Genomic DNA, 16,870 nt, shown 5'->3' on the forward strand with positions numbered 1-16,870 from the left:
TGAATCACAGCATATTATGTAAGTTTATCAGATAACTTACATTAATCATGCAATAATTATTAGTTCACATACATATCAAAATCTGGATGCCAAATGTAGAAAGAAAAAGCTAAAAAATAATACATTTAAAACTGTTCTATGATTTAATGTCAGTATTCCTAAAGCTCTTGACAGAGAAAGAAGTCAAAGTAGTTTGAGTTCAGTGTTTGACCTCTGTAGGCTCACGAAGCCTTCAATAGTTGAAGCTGATGCACATTTGATTCAGCTTTGTAACCCAGAGACACACACATTATACTAAAGGCTCAATGTTCAATAAAAAGCTTTCAAATCCATGTTTTGGTCATAATTCTTATTTTATAATGTTAAATCTCACCCCGGTGGAAATCATCATGTACATCTCACCACGGGGTGTGTTACAACTAACCCAGACTGCGGGGTGAATTTAACATTGTGAAAAAAGTGTTCACATTTTTCTGTTCGTGCTGCTAAAATAATGTCTATACCATTTAATTGCAGACATTTGCACCTCAAGATCTCAAAGATATATAATGGAAGTATAACTATCTCCGGTCTCCGCCATACAAATATGTCATATGTACATGCAGCATATATTTCAAAATGGATCAAAAATGGTTTCAGTGAATATTAAATATATTCAATATATACTGAAGGAGCTGCTGTTTTAAAAGTAACTTCAAAGTAAAGTAATTATTATTCTGATTACTTTTTACATGAAGTAATCTATTACTAATTTATTTACTTTTTACTACTGTAATCATTCGTTTTTAAAGTAACTGTTTATAACAACACTTTATATATAAATATATCTTAAACACAGAATGACATTTCCTGAGGTCAACAGCCCACTTCAGACTGATCTGTCATTTAAAATAATTTCTGATGAAGACCATCACGGGACAAAATCACCATTAACCGATGTTGGTTTAGGCATGGTGTCATGCTTATTTGTAAATTTGCTAAATTCCATGAAGGTCTTTACTTTGCCGTTTGCCTTCTCGTCAAGTGGAGCTTATCACTAGAGCATTTGTGTGCTTAAAAGGCTTCATTCCTGTGGGTTTTGCTCGTAGTCCCAGGGGGCTGTCAGAAAGGCTCAGGTGGAAAGACAATTCTTGCAACAATTCTTGTACACAGGGCAAGTGGTTCTGCCAAATGTGTTGTCAGGTGCAATCTACAACAATTTCATGTTGTTATCTGTTTCTATTTTCATCCTTGCGAGTTCTTTATTGTTTACAAATCTTCATGACTTTGCACACACATCACTTGTGTCATTTGTGGCAGATTTTAGTGAATTGTATGGTCCTGAATTTGTTACTTACAACGTTCATGGACTAATCCATCTTTCTGAGGATGTCAGAAAACATGGCAATCTAGACCTGATATCTGCATTTCCATTTGAGGACTATCTAGGCAAAATGAAAAAGATGATTAGAACCGCACATCATCCACTATAGCACAGGTTATTCAACGAATCTCTGAAATGGATCCTTTTGCAGGCAATGACAAAACTTTGCATGGAAAGAGGATGCTTCAGAAGGAGCATAACAGTGGCCCTCGTCCACCATCTATGATAGGCAGACCAGTACTATTAAGTGAGGAAGACAGATGTGTTTGATTGGTGTCTGCATTGCGTTGATTGACAACATCCTTAGATGTCAGGACAAGATATATATTGTCTGCAAAGAATATGAATTAATGGAACTCTTTCTTTGAGTATCCTATGAATTCACATGATTTGGGCATCTACCTGGTTGGAAAAGTGTCACCTAGGCTGAAAGTCATTGAGTTACATGACCATGTTAAGGAATATTTGAGGTCACCACACCATGCCAAATTTGTTGCAGTCCCATTACTGCACTTGGTTCAGTGATTTAATTGAATCTTTTTTCTTGTGCAGCTTGTTTAAGTTAGTTGTGCCCACTCCTTTATTAAAAAGGCTTTGCAAAATTCACTGGAAGTTCAATAAAGTTTCATCAGTCATTTTCCATATCTAATCATTCATTCACAATTACATCTCTGCCTCTCCCTTTGGTTTTTTCATGCTGTTTGTCCAGCAAGTAAAATTTTATTATTAAGCTTTTGCATTGCCACTTATATGGTGCAAAACGGCCTTTCCCTCTTCGCTTCTTTCGAAAAAAACCAAGGAAAGGACCTACAAATGTTTTCTCATTAATGGAACAATTTCTATAAAAGAAAAACACATAGGTTCTTCCACAGATACAGTCTTCCACTGAATCTCTCACAGACATTTAACAATAATATGTTTTAGAGTGGTAATCACAATACAGTGAAACTGTTCAAGGTTATCATACCGTCAGAATCTTATACTGGCCCATGCCTACAATAGAATGCACAGGAGTAAATGTATTAGCCTAGGCCAACAGGTCGACAAAACAGAACAGTTTTTTATATTTTTTATAAAGTTCTGGCGGAAATTTGGTAAAGCTTGCATTTGACTATTAACACCAACATTATGGTTTAGAACAATAACTTCCTAAGGAGACCATTCATATATCCACAGCAAAACTTAAGCAAATTAGAAACGTTAACACTCAATCCAGCCATTAAGAGTTCAGGTCAGTTTCATATTAGAAGAACAAGTTGCTAACGAGACTATTCATACCTCCATCACTCAGCAACATTAGCTAATTAGTAACATTAACACCCACTCCGTCCAACAATTGAGAGTTTAGATCAGTATTCATGTAAGAACAAGATATATTTCAATAACATGTTTTTGTATGTATATATGTATATTATTGAAATATATTTAGTACTTACATCTGCGTAACAATATAAGCATAAATATATCAAGAATACAATCTACATACAAACTGGCAGCTTACATATAGAGAACTTAACTTTAAAAGATTTAACTTAAAATTGCAAATAACTCAGGAAACAGTCGTTTCCAATTCTTCAAGAGTCCAGGTCCACTCGAGAGGTCTCCATGACCTCTGACCTGGCTGGGTAGAACCTGAGGAAACAAATCATTCGGCATACAGAAAAACAATCATCCACATATTACTCCAGATTTAGAGGAATGGTCATAATATGATCTAGGCTCTTAAACATTCATCTTTATTAATAATCATAAAGACATAAGAAATTATATGTGTTCCTCCATCCTGGAGCAGACATCTATCAGAAAATCAGATATTCTATTTTATTTATTGTATCTATCACCAAACTAAGTATAAATCTACTCTAAAATGTGTTTCAAGTCTCTCTTTTTTATTTGGTGAATTTCAAGACCCTAACACATACTCTTATAATTATATACTTCATCAGTAATCACTATTCACTGTAAGACTGTTTATATCTTCTTCATGCTCTCTCAGGAGGTTTTAACAACACAATCTTATAAAGCAAATGAATAAACAATTTTATTGAAGAGCTTTTTATTTTTTCACTTAATTGTTGTCTTATTTAAAATCACACACGCACACGCACACACACACACATATATATATAAAACCATGTAATCGATTATTACTGAAAATTAAATATATTTTTATTGTAGGTTTTATCTTTAAATGGAAACTAAACAACTGACTGTCATTTAACTTTATTTTGTCCTTGTACTGTCCTAAATTGTGCATTATTAAATAGATTTTCCTTGTATGTGTACTGTTTCAAACTTTTAGACAATATAATTCCCTGCATCTGTGTCATGAAATGTAAAACTACCCAAAGTCAAAACAAAGACAATATATTTTTAAATACACTGAACCATATGCCTAGATAGGTTGTTGTATCTGTGTTTTACAGTTGTTTCTGCCCCTGTTGGGCCATTAACACCTGGGGATGGGCAGACTGGGATGCTGTTGGATGCTGCGTCCTGATAGGCCGTTGACCTACTGCCAGCTCAGGTTAAAGAGGCCCATCTCATCTCAGTCGTTGTACAGTTGTGTCACTTTCAGTTACAACTTGTTGCTTTTGACCAGTGGACAGAACTCACTTTTCAACATCGGAAATGGCTTCTGAAAAGTAAGTAGATTTAGTCAGTATGCCTTATGCAGCAGGCCTGTTAAACTCAGTTTATCTTGTATTATTTTGTCAGTGAGGTTAGCTAAGTTTGTAGAAGTCAAGACCAGAGTCTTTATCATTAAATTTAGAAAACATCTGAAGTGGACAGATGTTTGTGAGAGGAGAGCACAGTTTGTATACTAATTGTGGTGTCATTTGATATTAACTTGAAATCCTAATGGCAGGAATAATCTTACTTTAAGAAATAATTGAGACAATTTTAATCTTCTCTCATAATAATTGTCATATTATTAAATACACTTTTTAAATATGGTTAGTAACAGTATTATATTAATATGAAATTAAGTTTTGTTTTAAAACTCTAATCAAAATTTCTGGCACACTTTGTTATGTTTGTTTGTGTGCTTGTTCCTTTGGACCCCGGACCTTTAACTTTCACAAAGCTGTTTTTGGTCTTTTCATTCTATAACATGTTGGTTTTATTATCCACACAGATCCTTCCACAGCAGGATGTTTTTCCTCTGCCCTGTGTGCAAAAAGGCTTCTCACTCTCTTCCTGGGCATCTCAGGGAGGTGTGTATGAGGAACAGCGGAGAGGCAGAGATCCAGGCAGTCATCATAGAGGCCAAGAAGGAGTTGTCCGAATTCTGCCACAGAGGACGTTTCTGGGAGTTTGGAAAAATTCGTGACATATTGGACTCTACCAATCCTCTGGCCAGGTTTGTTATTCAGTTATGATTCTCTGATTTGCTATATCTGGCTTCAAATCAAACATCTACTCATTAATAAATATGCATTGTTGGTATTTTTTATTTGACCTTATTTTATGTTCCTTGTTTTAGGATGATTGCGGAGATGCAGTCAAGGGGGTTGGTCATTAATAACTTACCTTCACTCCTCCCGGAACCAGCTCAATCGACTACATCTTCTGTGTCTCAAAGCTCTGGAGAAGGTGCAGAAGGTCCAGTTGAGCCTCCATATGAGCCCTTATCTGACGAGAGCTCTGGAGAGTACTATCAGAGGTACAGTTTCACATCGGCATTCTCAGAAAATAAATGTACACTGTGGATAGGATTTCTCTTTCATGTACAGAGTCGTTTTGATCACCTGCTGTTTATTGTTTTTACTTCAGCACTGGTGGACCGATGTGGACCTCTTCCGTGAGGGTGGAGATGGTCAAAAAAGGCTTATACAATAAGCACTCCATTGACCACCCCCTTCTAGCAGGATTTAATAAGTACCTGCTCACTGACCTAGGATATAAAAACAGCAAACAAGTAGTAAGTTAATTAAATGAGTGAAGGTATACATGCAAAAAAATTTACATGCAGGTCTTGTATTATGCAGTAGAGTTTATCATAATGTGAAATGTGTCATTTCAGGTGGAAACAGTGTCCAGATTCTTGCATTACATGGACCCGACTGAGCCAAACCTTATGTTTGTTCGGCAGGTGGAGAAAGTGCGAGAGTACTTTAACATCTTGTCAGATACAAAGCTCTCAAAATGGACAGTGTTTAACTACTCGAAGAGTCTCAAGAGGTCAGTGGAACAACCACAGGTTGCCATGTACATGTTAGCTAATCATTTCAGCTGTGCTAACAACCCAATTTTGATCTCTTTTCAAGATTCATGACCTACATTATTACCTCCACGGATGTTCGCCACAACAATCCAGCTCTGTTCCAGGACTATAAAAGTTTTATGGAAACGCTGTATGGAATACAGACTGGCATGTCCAAAAAATTGAGCATGGAGGTCACAGGAAAAAAATCTGAGTTTGGCAAGGAAATGTTGCCAAAGGACTGCCTTGTTGTTTTGGAGGCTGCATTCAAAGATTTCCAGGCCGTGATATGCAAAATGCAGGGTCCAGGAGCCATCACAGGGGACTGTTTGACTAAAAATGAACGGCTGCTCGTCCTGTACTACCTGGAGGCTCTTGTCATGCTGAAGCTACTTCAGCGGCCTGGAGTAGTGACACACATGACTGTAAGTGTTTGTTTTTCCTTCCCATCTCTTCTTTGTTCCTATGCTGCAACACTTAACTGAGCTGAACTGAACTTAAACACTGAAGACTGGACTGACACTGTTTCAATATACTATGATCTTCTATGTGAAGCTGCTTTGACACAGTCTACATTGTAAAAGCGCTATACAAATAAAGGTGAATTGAATGTGCAAAACTGTCTGTTTGCAGGTTGAGGATTGGGAGGGGAGAAGCCGGATAGAGAATGGTGTCTGTGTTGCAGTAAAGGAGCACAAAGTACCGTTGTCACATGAACAGGAACTTGTACGTTTATATCGTACTTTAAATCATAACAGCAATAAATATATTGTGGTAAAGTCATACTTATTTTTGTCCCTTTCTCTAACTAGTGGTTTGACTTGTACTTCAATGAGGTGCGGCCAGCAATGCTACAAGAAAACCGCACCGGCGACGATGTGGCAGTTGATTCATTTTTTGTGTCAAGTAGTGGGAGATCGATTTATAACCCCTCCAATGACTTAAAAAGACTACATGACAAGTAAGCAACATTACACCTGTCTTTAACTCTACATGTTCATCTGTCCACTTTTTGCATTCTTACAATGCCTTGTGTTTCAGATACAGTCTCCCCAGTGTGACCTTTGGTGATGCCCAGAGAGTGTTTGAGGCAGCAGCACAAAACCTGAAGTCAGAAGTGGAGAGAAATGTGGTGGCACGGCTGTTTGGGCACATGCCAGAAACAGCTGAAAGGAACAACATGAGGAGAACGTCTTCAGATGCATTTCTGCCTCTAAGTGTGCTAGATCAGCTTGCTGGAAAAACACGGTAAAAATCTAACAACAATGATCCTTATTCTTAAATTTGCAACCCACAGCCTTGTCTTTCCTTCCTTTAATATTTATTTTTTGTGATCTTATAGACAAAGGTCCAGTAGAGCTTCCAGCCAAGAGACAAGGGTGGACGAACAGACAGCCTACAAAACTCTCGAGCAGTTCTGTCCAGTGACTCTGGAGGGGCTTCCTCCAAAAAGGGCACGCAGGAATGAGCTGTGTGGCTCAGAACATGAGAGGCACTGCTATGACCGCTGGCGTAGTGAGCAGCTCAAGCTGCGTGAACAGCATGCTCTTGGTGAGTATACAGATGATTAATGACACAAACTGTGAAACTGAGTGAGAATAGCCAAATACTGATGTGTTTTGTGTTTCTAGAACATTTTGCTGGACAGCAGCTATCAGAGTCCAAAATAAACCGCTGGATGGACAAACAAGGGTGGACGTCAAATGTCCCACAGGCTTCAGTGGTTCTGAAGCAGTGGAAGCCTGTTGCCAGGTTGGACTTGGTCATCGACAGCAGCTTTGTGCATAAAATGATTTCGTCTCAAGGCTGGAAAGGACTGACTGTCAGACCCGTCCCTGACAAGGGTGATGGTGTTTTCGTCAAAAGACCCTTTCAGATTGGGAAGGTTGTCTGTGAATACCACGGCCAGCTGGTTAGCCATGAAGAGGGGATGGCAATTGCTTCGACCAGCGGCATTAGAGCTGGACATTTGTTTTTTTATAAGAACAAGCAACATGAAGCCATGTGCATTGATGCACATGAAGAAAGTTGCCAGTGCCATCCCATGAAGTTCAATTACGGACGCCTGATACGTCACTCCATTAAAAGAGCCAATATACGGCCCAGGCTGTATGTCCTTAATGATAGAGACATCATTCTCTTCATTGCTACAAAAGACATTTTGAGTGATGAGGAGTTACTCTATAATTATGGCTCGAAGAGGAGATCTTTTGCCGGGAAAGGGCTGGACTTGGACTGGATGTGAAACAACATCTTTCCATCCCCCATTCTCACCCACTTCTAAAATGTCCAACTCCAAGTTTCCACCTGTGGCCATATTCTCTCCTCACTCTCTGGACTCTGGACAACCATCACTGCTCTTCTCACCCTGAAGGATTCTTCCTGCAATGTCAAGCACCAACACTTCTCTCTAAATAGAGACTTGGTTGTAATAGGCTGAATGAGTGGGTCTTACAAACCATTCACCTTTACTTCCAGAGAACTGTATTTTCTCTTACTGACTTGTCTTTTTTCACTCTTTTTTTCTCATAAGCTTCCTTTATGCAATAGTGAGAGTGTGAGTAGGCTACTCCATATTCTCTCCTCTCTCTCTGGATTCTTTGCAACACATGTGGAATTACAGCCTGGTAAGTATGCTGAAGCTGCTCGTAACCCTCCCTCCCACGAACCCTTAATTTCAACAACAAGAAAAGCCATGGACCTCACTGCCGAGAATTAACCAGGCATGTTAATTCTTCAAGCAAGCTATAGTATATTCATCATAGGATTCACCACCATTTTTAATTTAAGACATTACCTATGTTGTCTCTATGTTGTTTGATTAATGTTCAGCTTTAGTTCATTTGTTTGCACTTGTATGTACTGGAAGTTGTTTATTTTCTTTAGTGTAGTTACTTAGTTTAGTGTATTACTATTATATATATAGTCTTCCACTGTACTGTTATTTCACATTCATATATATATGCTTTTTAAACTAAATAAAGGTGCAAACACAGAAACAGTGTTTAGGATATTTAACAATAATTCAAACTATTTATTTCATTTAAAAACGAGTAATCCTTTAAAAGAAAAAAAAAACACTTTATTATATAATACATAAACAGATTTTTCAGGTAAGTGCAACACTTTTTCCACTTCACCTGAAAAATATGTGATAGTTTAAATGAATAAGAAAAAAAGGAAAATGACAGGGGAAAACAACTTAATGATTAAATTCCAAAAATTCCATGTGATCAGCCGAGGACAAGAAAGAAGGAATCCACAAATATCCACAAATATCCTGGAAAAAACACTGAAATAACAGGCTCTGTATGAGAGCTGCTCTTTGAAGAGAATAAGGCAGCTAGCCTAATTAAAAACGATAGCTACAGTCAAATACAATAAGAATTTATTTTAGCAAAAACGATAAGTCAATATATTTTGGACAGAATTCAGTGTAAAATGTAAGACATTATTTATAAAGACAGACAGGCCTGTAGATTTGACAAGTCTATGAACATGAATGGCAGCTGTTGTTTTTGATCCAACAGCAGCAAAACTACATGCTACATGCTCATGAGTTTGTGTCAGGATGATGATGATACATTTTTTTTATAATTTCTTTTTCCATTTCTTAAAACAGTTTAGAACAAAACAGCAATAAAAACAAGCAAACAAACAAACAGACATTTTTTCCAGGAACATGGAAACAAAAAAGACATACAAGTGTCAAAGGTCACCGAATACAATCTTATTTACATTCGTATTTATCGTTGATAAAATGTTGCTATATAAAATTTTGTTAAGGGTTACGTGTCAAAGATCAACAGGCTCCAAACATATATATAAAGTAAAAGCACCACAATGAAATAAAACAATACTTTTCTTCTCAACCATTTATCCCAGTATGCAAATTTTATAGGCTTGTTGTCTCAAGGTAAATGTCAGTACTTCCATGTCATACACCTCTTTAACAATATCATACCATTCGCCTACAGATGGAGGATCTACCTTGAGCCATTTCTTTGTAATGGCCTTTTTGCTAGTTGTTAATTGTGTGTTAGGAAGATACACATCATTTTTTTGGTATATCTGCAAAGTAAATTCACAGGTACAGTTTTAAAATTACATTCCAGATTCAATCCCATTATTACATTTATCTCTTTATTTAAATCTTGCCAATAGGTGTGTATAATATTACAGTGCCAAAATATGTGGAAATGATCTGCCAATACATTTCCACAGTTTCTCCAGCATTCACCATTTTTTGATCTCTAGTTTGAAAGTATTTTATTTCAGGTGTTATAAAGAACCCGATTACATTTTTCCAAATAAATTCCCGGTGAAGCCAGCATAGACCCGTGTGAGGCCACTGGCATCAGCATGACCAGTTGAGTCCCTGGTGGTGGAGCAGGAATAATTTGCCGTTGGGATTGCTGCATCTGAGCAGATGGCAAAGCTGGTGGGTCTGACAAAATGGTCCTTTTTCTTTTTAGTTTAGCCTGGCCCACAGTGCTACTGGGCAAGTGGTACTGGTGAGCCGGGCCTGGCTTAGGTGGTGGAGATGGGGGGCTCACATTGGCAGGCAATAGGGGGTCAGCCGCCACGGACAAGCGGCTTGGAAGTTGCAGCCCCTGCATCACTACTGCAGTGTCCTGCTGTTTAACTTTTTTATTATGCCACTGTACCAGGGTGGTGTGACTCACATCCACCAGTTGAAGGTTAGTCTGCTTCATCACTATAGCATTGGCCAGAATGCTGCGCCTGATTTTCCTGTAGTCTGCCAGGATGAGATCCCATCTCGACACTGTGCCGGTCCCCTTCTTTTTGGGTGTTCTATGTATGGCACAGAGCCTGACAAAAATAGTCTCAACCAAGCGACAGCAATCTGGCCACTGTGCAAGTGGAGCAGAGGTGGTCAGGGCATGCCTCTTCAAACTCTCCACTCCTGGGGTAAACTCCTGCCTCTTCTTTGGGGACCTAAACCTCCCAGTGTCCAGCTTTGCTTGATACCTGGCTGCAAACACCACCCTCTGCTTGTCATAGTCCAGCAGGTTCTGCCAAAGAGCAACAATATTGCTCACCTAAGCAGAAAAAGCAGATAATACATGCCAATGAGAAAGCAAAATGTGCAAAAGGTAAGCAAGTATGACAAGTTAGAGTGAACAAAGAGTGGGTTTATATTCCTTACCTGCTGGTTGGTGAGGACAAGGGAGGGCTGATTCCTCAGGTCCACAAGAAACTCTGCCAGGCTGTCCACTCTGTCCATACCTGGTACACCAGCCATCCACAGCCTAAAAAAATAAAAATAATAATTATAATACACACACACATACACACACACACGTATATATATATATATATATATATATATATATATATATATATACATATATATATATATATATATATAACATAGGCACAAAACATAGATTGTTGATGCGTTAGATGCGTAAACATAGATAGGTTACAAGATATTTACATACACCAGACTCAGATGTCAAAGTGCTTTGTTGCAACATGGAGGCACTAACCAGGGTGGCAGAGGCATCAGGCTGGGTGGAGGGTTCAGTATGTTGGGTGGAGTGGGCAACAGGTTGGGAGGAGGCATCAGAGAAGATGGTGATTGCAGCAGGTTGGGAGGAGCGTGCAGCAGCATCCAGGGCAGTGGAGACAGCAGACTGGGTGGAGGCAGAAGCAGGATAGGCAGTGGTGACAGCAGACTGGGTGGAGACAGTAGCAGGATAGGCAGTGGAGGCAGCAGTCAGGCCGGTGTAAACAGCAGAGGAGGTGGCAGTCAGAGTGGTGGAGGCTGGAGGGTGGATGGAGGAGGTCGCAGCCAGGTCGGTGAAGGCTGGAGGATGGATAGAGGAGGTAGTTGCCAGGGCGGTGGAGGCTGGAGGATGGATGGAGGAGTTAGTTGCCAGGGCAGTGGAGGCAGCAGGGTGGATGGAAGAGACAGCAGCTGGGGTCATGGCAATGGGCTCAGAGGTGGGCAGGAAGTGGGAGGAGATGGAGAAGTTTGGGTCATTGGAGAGACTTGGCACAGTTATATCATATACTCTGCCTCCCCGAAGCCCTCATCTTCTTCCCCACCTTCATCCACATCCTCCAACATTTCCTCTGTCTCCTCTGAGTCTGGGTTCAATGCCATGGGCTGTCCAGTCTGACTCAGGAGGTAGTCAACACCAAGCAGCTCTCCTACAAATGGAGAACAAAAACACACAGACATATATGACTTATTTAAAGCATTCCATAATAATACTACAAAGACTTTCAATAATATCTAGACTTCTGTATTTGCCACTCACCGCATGGTTGGCTTTGGTGATGCAAACAATAAAAAAATAAAAATAAATAACAATGAACACCCCCAAACCAAAAGTATTATGCACATAGTTAAGTGTAGTACATACCGGTGTATTAGGCAGGAGGCCTGAATGTTGGTATAAAAGCCCGACCGAACACCTTCAGGCTGTTGGTGTTGACAGAGTGGGCCATATCCCCGGAGTATGTGAGAAGGGATGCTGGCTTGCTGGTCACAGCCTCAGTCCCTCGATCCTGGTTCCACCTGTTCAGGCCTTCCAGGAGGTATATTTGACAATTCAGTGCATTGGCACTGGTTCCTAGCAGAAAAAAGCAAATTAATAAAAAGGCATACTTTTCTACTTTTTAATAATTATTTAAAAGTTCACACATGTGAGATACCATCCTGGAATGAACCTGTTCAGGTGGCAATGAAAACACTCCAGGGATGTGGACCCTCTAGCACACCGATATTTTGTCAGGATGACCCCAGACTTTGTGGTGGTGCCTACCTCTGTATAGAGTGGCACTCCAAGCACATCCTGGATGCATCTGACATGACGTTTTTGAACACGCCAGATGTGCTCCATGCGCACCTCATCCATTAAGGGCATAATCTTAATCCATAAGGTCCCTCCCATTTGCTCCCCCGAGTTCCTGCAGCAGCCTCTCAATCAGGCATATGGTGTCTTCCTCGCCACCTGTCCTCCTGCGGCAGTAACGGCTAAGATCCTTTTTGGTGATGCTTCTGTCCACCATGTCATCACTTATAGATGGCACACCCTCCTGCATCAGCTGTTTTTTTTTTTAGCCTGCCGCAACAGGCTGAGATCTCCTGCATCCCACTCAAAGATACAGGCGGACAGGCATCCGATAAAGGTGAGGTATAGGGAATGGGCATCAGTGGTGCAGCCCACAGCCAGCCGCCTCATAAAATGCCAGATGTCCAGCCTTATGTGAAGATCTGGCTATTATCCAAACCTAATCTGCAACTTACTGGTCGCTCCCTCATTTATGCAGCAGCCACAGTCCACATAGAGCAGCATTGGGGGTGGAACAGCTGCCTGACGGGACCGCTCCATGACACCAGCCACCATTCTGTCCAGCCCTGGCCCCTCTTGCACTGTCAGGACACTGGTCAGAATCTGGCCAATCTCATTGCTAATGGAGGTCAACCAGAGTGCTGTCCCCCGTCCATGACCAGCCAGCTTCTTTGTGATCTGGAATTTATAAATGTAGCAAAGCATTTATGTTCGAATTTTATCACAGCCAACAATAATAATATGGCAATATTATAGAATTTAAAAACATTCAAGCCTAACACAGTCAGTGATGCATTACCTGTTTGGTAGAATCCATCTTTAATATAGTCCCAAAGATGGATGTGATGCTGGCCTTAATGTGGTCTAGCCTGGAGAGGATGTCCCTGCCATGGTGGGGATGTCGATGGGCTCTGGAGGCTCCTGGCAGGCCACGGGAAAAAGGCTGGGTCGATCAACAAAGTCAGCACACTCTCCAAGATAGTGTGCCAACCTCTTCAGCCATTCGTCCCCATGGTTTTCTCCCAGCTGCTTCACCAGTCAAGTCGGACTGTTGCCCAATGTCTTGTCCCGAAGCAACCTAATGACACGGATGTCACAGGCATACCTGAAATGTGCATTGTCACTGTAATTAATTGCAGGTAATTATTGGAGGGTGAGTGGTTTGGGTCTACATAACTACCACATTTTCTACTCTGCTATACTTACTTGCGGGTCAGAATCAGTCTGAACATTTTCTGGTGTGGCAGGTCAAGTTGGTCGCGGACAATCTGACTTGTTGACAGATAGTTCAGAGAACACACAGTGCACCTGAGTGTCTCAGTCAACATCAGGTAGTATCTGTCAATGTCCAGGACCTTTCGAGCCCTCTTGTGGACACCAAACCTGTCAGATTCTTGCCACAAGTTGGGCAGGAGAACCTCACCTTCCACATGTGGTAGGGCATCCACACCATTAACCGGTGGGTGAAGAACCTGTCAGGTTTTGGTGTCTGGTGGTAAATAAGAGCTAGACCAGGAGGCTCATACCACAGCTGTAAATCTGGCCGCAGCTTGCCAGAGTGAAATATGGTGTGGGCAATCCATCTCTGGTCCTGCACAGGGATGGTTTTGCTCAGTTCACCTGGCAACCAGAACGAAGCTGAGGCCCCAGCAGTTGTTTGATCCTGTTTGGAAGACAACTTGTGTATAAATAAAGCCGTTAATGTTCAATAAATTGGTGCTCATATACTCACAGATACTGTCGCAGGACTGAAAGTCCTCACAGTAGATGGAGATGGGCTGGAGGACTTCATAAAGGAAGGAGATTAGGTGGAGGACTTCCTAGGGGATGGAGAAGGAGTAATGGTGCTCACGGTTGATGGAGAAGGGGTGAAGGACTTCACAGGGGACAGAGAATGGGTGGAGGACTTCACAAGGGATGGAGATTCTAATTCAATGACATTACAACCTGCAGGACTATGCTAGAAACATTCTGAAGCTAGTGGTATGTACATCCGGTCAAAAACATACTAAATGGTTTTAAGCAAGCATTAATTACACAGAAAATATTCACCATTGACAAACTTAGAGGAGACCTTAGAAAACACCGTGGCACTGAAGCCTCAGACTGTGCACCAGTGGTGCCAGGAGCAGTGTTTGAAGCCTCAGACTGTTGGCCAATGACGCCATGAGCTGTGTCTGAAGCCTCAGACTGTGGGCCAGTGGCACCAGAAGCTGTGTCTGAAGCCTCAGACTGTGGTGGTGCAGCGGGAGACTGGGTGGAAGTGGCAGGCTGCAAAAAAAAAAAAAGATGTAGTGAAAAAGCATAGCAGCACTTATAAAAATATATATTTGTTGCATTATCATTAATGCCTTTTTAAATATATCACCTTAGTGGTGTGAAATCCACAATTGCAGGCCCTGGACCCTCCAAAGAGGAGGGTCTGTCCCCGTGCATGCATGGGACATTTCTCAATCTGAAAAGATAGGTTTGAAAGATCTGAGGATTCTTTCTAACCTCTGTGTTTTGCTTTGAGAAAGCAGCCCTGCATTTCTGTTGTTTTTATGTGCTTTTATTCTTTATTTGTCTGAATACTTTAATTAATCATATCATTATTTAGAAACATTCTTCATGTAATTTAATCACATATTTATTGTTTTTGACGTTGTGTACTTATTTTTCTATTCCATGGTTATTTATTTTCATGATTAGGAGATTTAACGTCTAAGCACTGATATTGTTTGCACCATTGCCAACCAATCTGCATACTACATATAATGTCATGAAGTATAAGTAATTTTGCCTTACCTTCTGATAAATGTCATACCACTTCCTCTGTCTTGGAGCTGGTCGATTGCCTGCTCCAGAAGGCCAAACGCCAGAGCTGGCAAAGACTCTCAACCTGGCCATCCACTTCCCATCACCCATGGCCTTGTGGCTTTTTGGCTTAGTGCCTATCTGAATTTATCATACAAATATAAATAAAACTTAACAAGTGCATTAATTACAATACTGTAGCCTGTTGCCTGAAACAAGCAAAAGAAAGATCAAATTTCCCAGGTAATTTCTCTGCTATGGTAAAGGGACTAAAAGTCCCTAGTACTAAAAACATATTAATTAATAGAAACATGAAAATATAATTAATTGATAACAACACAACTGTTATAAATAATTGTTATTAAGTATAATAAATATATATTAGCAAAAGACGTGCATTTCTGTTATCAGATGGGTAATAATAACACGATAACACAATAGTAAACATTATAATAAACATTTAGGTTCAAAAGACAGACATTTTTATTATTCACAGTAGAATGACCATAACACATTAGTTATAAATAACTAAAATTCATATAGCTAATTATCATTTAGTAGCAATACCATTTATGGGTACACCATTGTAGTAACAGTTATAAATCATACAAACATAATAAACATTTAGCAACAAATGGCAGGCAATTACACCTTTTAATTTATTCTTACAATTCATATAGCTAATGAACATTTAGCAGAAAAAGCTTATATTTTGTGTAAACTTTATTTTGTTTTTGGCTAAGTAATACGGGGGGAGGGAGCTGTTGACGCGTCGACAAACGTTTTGATAAACACATCCAAACAACTGTATATACAGTATATATGCATGTATATATAGATACAGTTATTAATGTAAAGACACGTTCGAACAAAATCAATGATTTCTGCAAGTGTATCAAAAGTCTGCAATGTTAAACAGGGTGCGGGGTCGTGAACTTTGACACTATGCACAAAAACGTGAACTTAGGGTGACTTTTGTGAAAAATCTTGTCATAAAATTATAAATCAGCGTTAGGAGGCAAAGACTGACATAACAAAAGACTACAATTGACAAAACAACTTTTATCAGTAGATATAGACATTGACAAAATAACTTGCCTTGATCGGTTATATGATGATGTGCTCTCGTCAGAAGACAGGGGTGTTGTCATTCATTTGCATATGCCGCGACGCGATTGGCTCTCATCTATTCTCACAATGGAGAGCGAGAGTGGCGATTGGCTCCCATCCATTCTCACAATGGAAAGCGAGCGCGGAGATTGGCTCTCGTCCATTCTCACAATGGAGAGCGAGCGCAATGATTGGACGAGGAGAGAGACTGAGACAGACGATCCTGATCCAGGTAGCGCCACAGAGACTCAGACACCAACCCAACTGTAGTAGAAACGCTGAACTTTGTCACACTAGGTATGCTCGAAGAATCCAAATGATAGCTGCCGAAAAGAGAAAGGTAACAGAAACGCCCAACGTGGAGCTCAAACCCACAACCCTGAGATTAAGAGTCTCATGCTCTACCAACTGAGCTAGCCAGACTTCTAACTCCTTCATTCTAGTCACTGTTTTGATCAATACCTACCTGTGTAAAGTTTGATACTGTCTCAAAGTCAACTGGAATAAGTAACTTGGCCAATCCAGGCACTGGACAACAAACTTCTGCTAAATCCTGATGTCATCTTG

The 16,870-nt window shown here is 40.2% G+C and overlaps 1 protein-coding gene across 1 annotated transcript; it reads left to right on the plus strand.

The window, feature by feature from the left end:
- Positions 1-3,994: 3,994 nt before the first annotated feature.
- Positions 3,995-7,815, plus strand: LOC130223478 (uncharacterized). The gene is made up of 11 exons (XM_056456323.1): positions 3,995-4,008; positions 4,503-4,727; positions 4,851-5,030; positions 5,141-5,288; positions 5,391-5,548; positions 5,635-5,995; positions 6,204-6,296; positions 6,383-6,531; positions 6,612-6,818; positions 6,913-7,121; positions 7,202-7,815. Exons 1-11 carry the CDS (start codon positions 3,995-3,997, stop codon positions 7,813-7,815), a joined length of 2,358 nt encoding a protein of 785 aa, XP_056312298.1.
- Positions 7,816-16,870: the final 9,055 nt, after the last annotated feature.

This window comes from Danio aesculapii, chromosome 4 (genome assembly GCF_903798145.1).
Source record: "Danio aesculapii chromosome 4, fDanAes4.1, whole genome shotgun sequence".
NCBI classification, from domain to species: domain Eukaryota; kingdom Metazoa; phylum Chordata; class Actinopteri; order Cypriniformes; family Danionidae; genus Danio; species Danio aesculapii.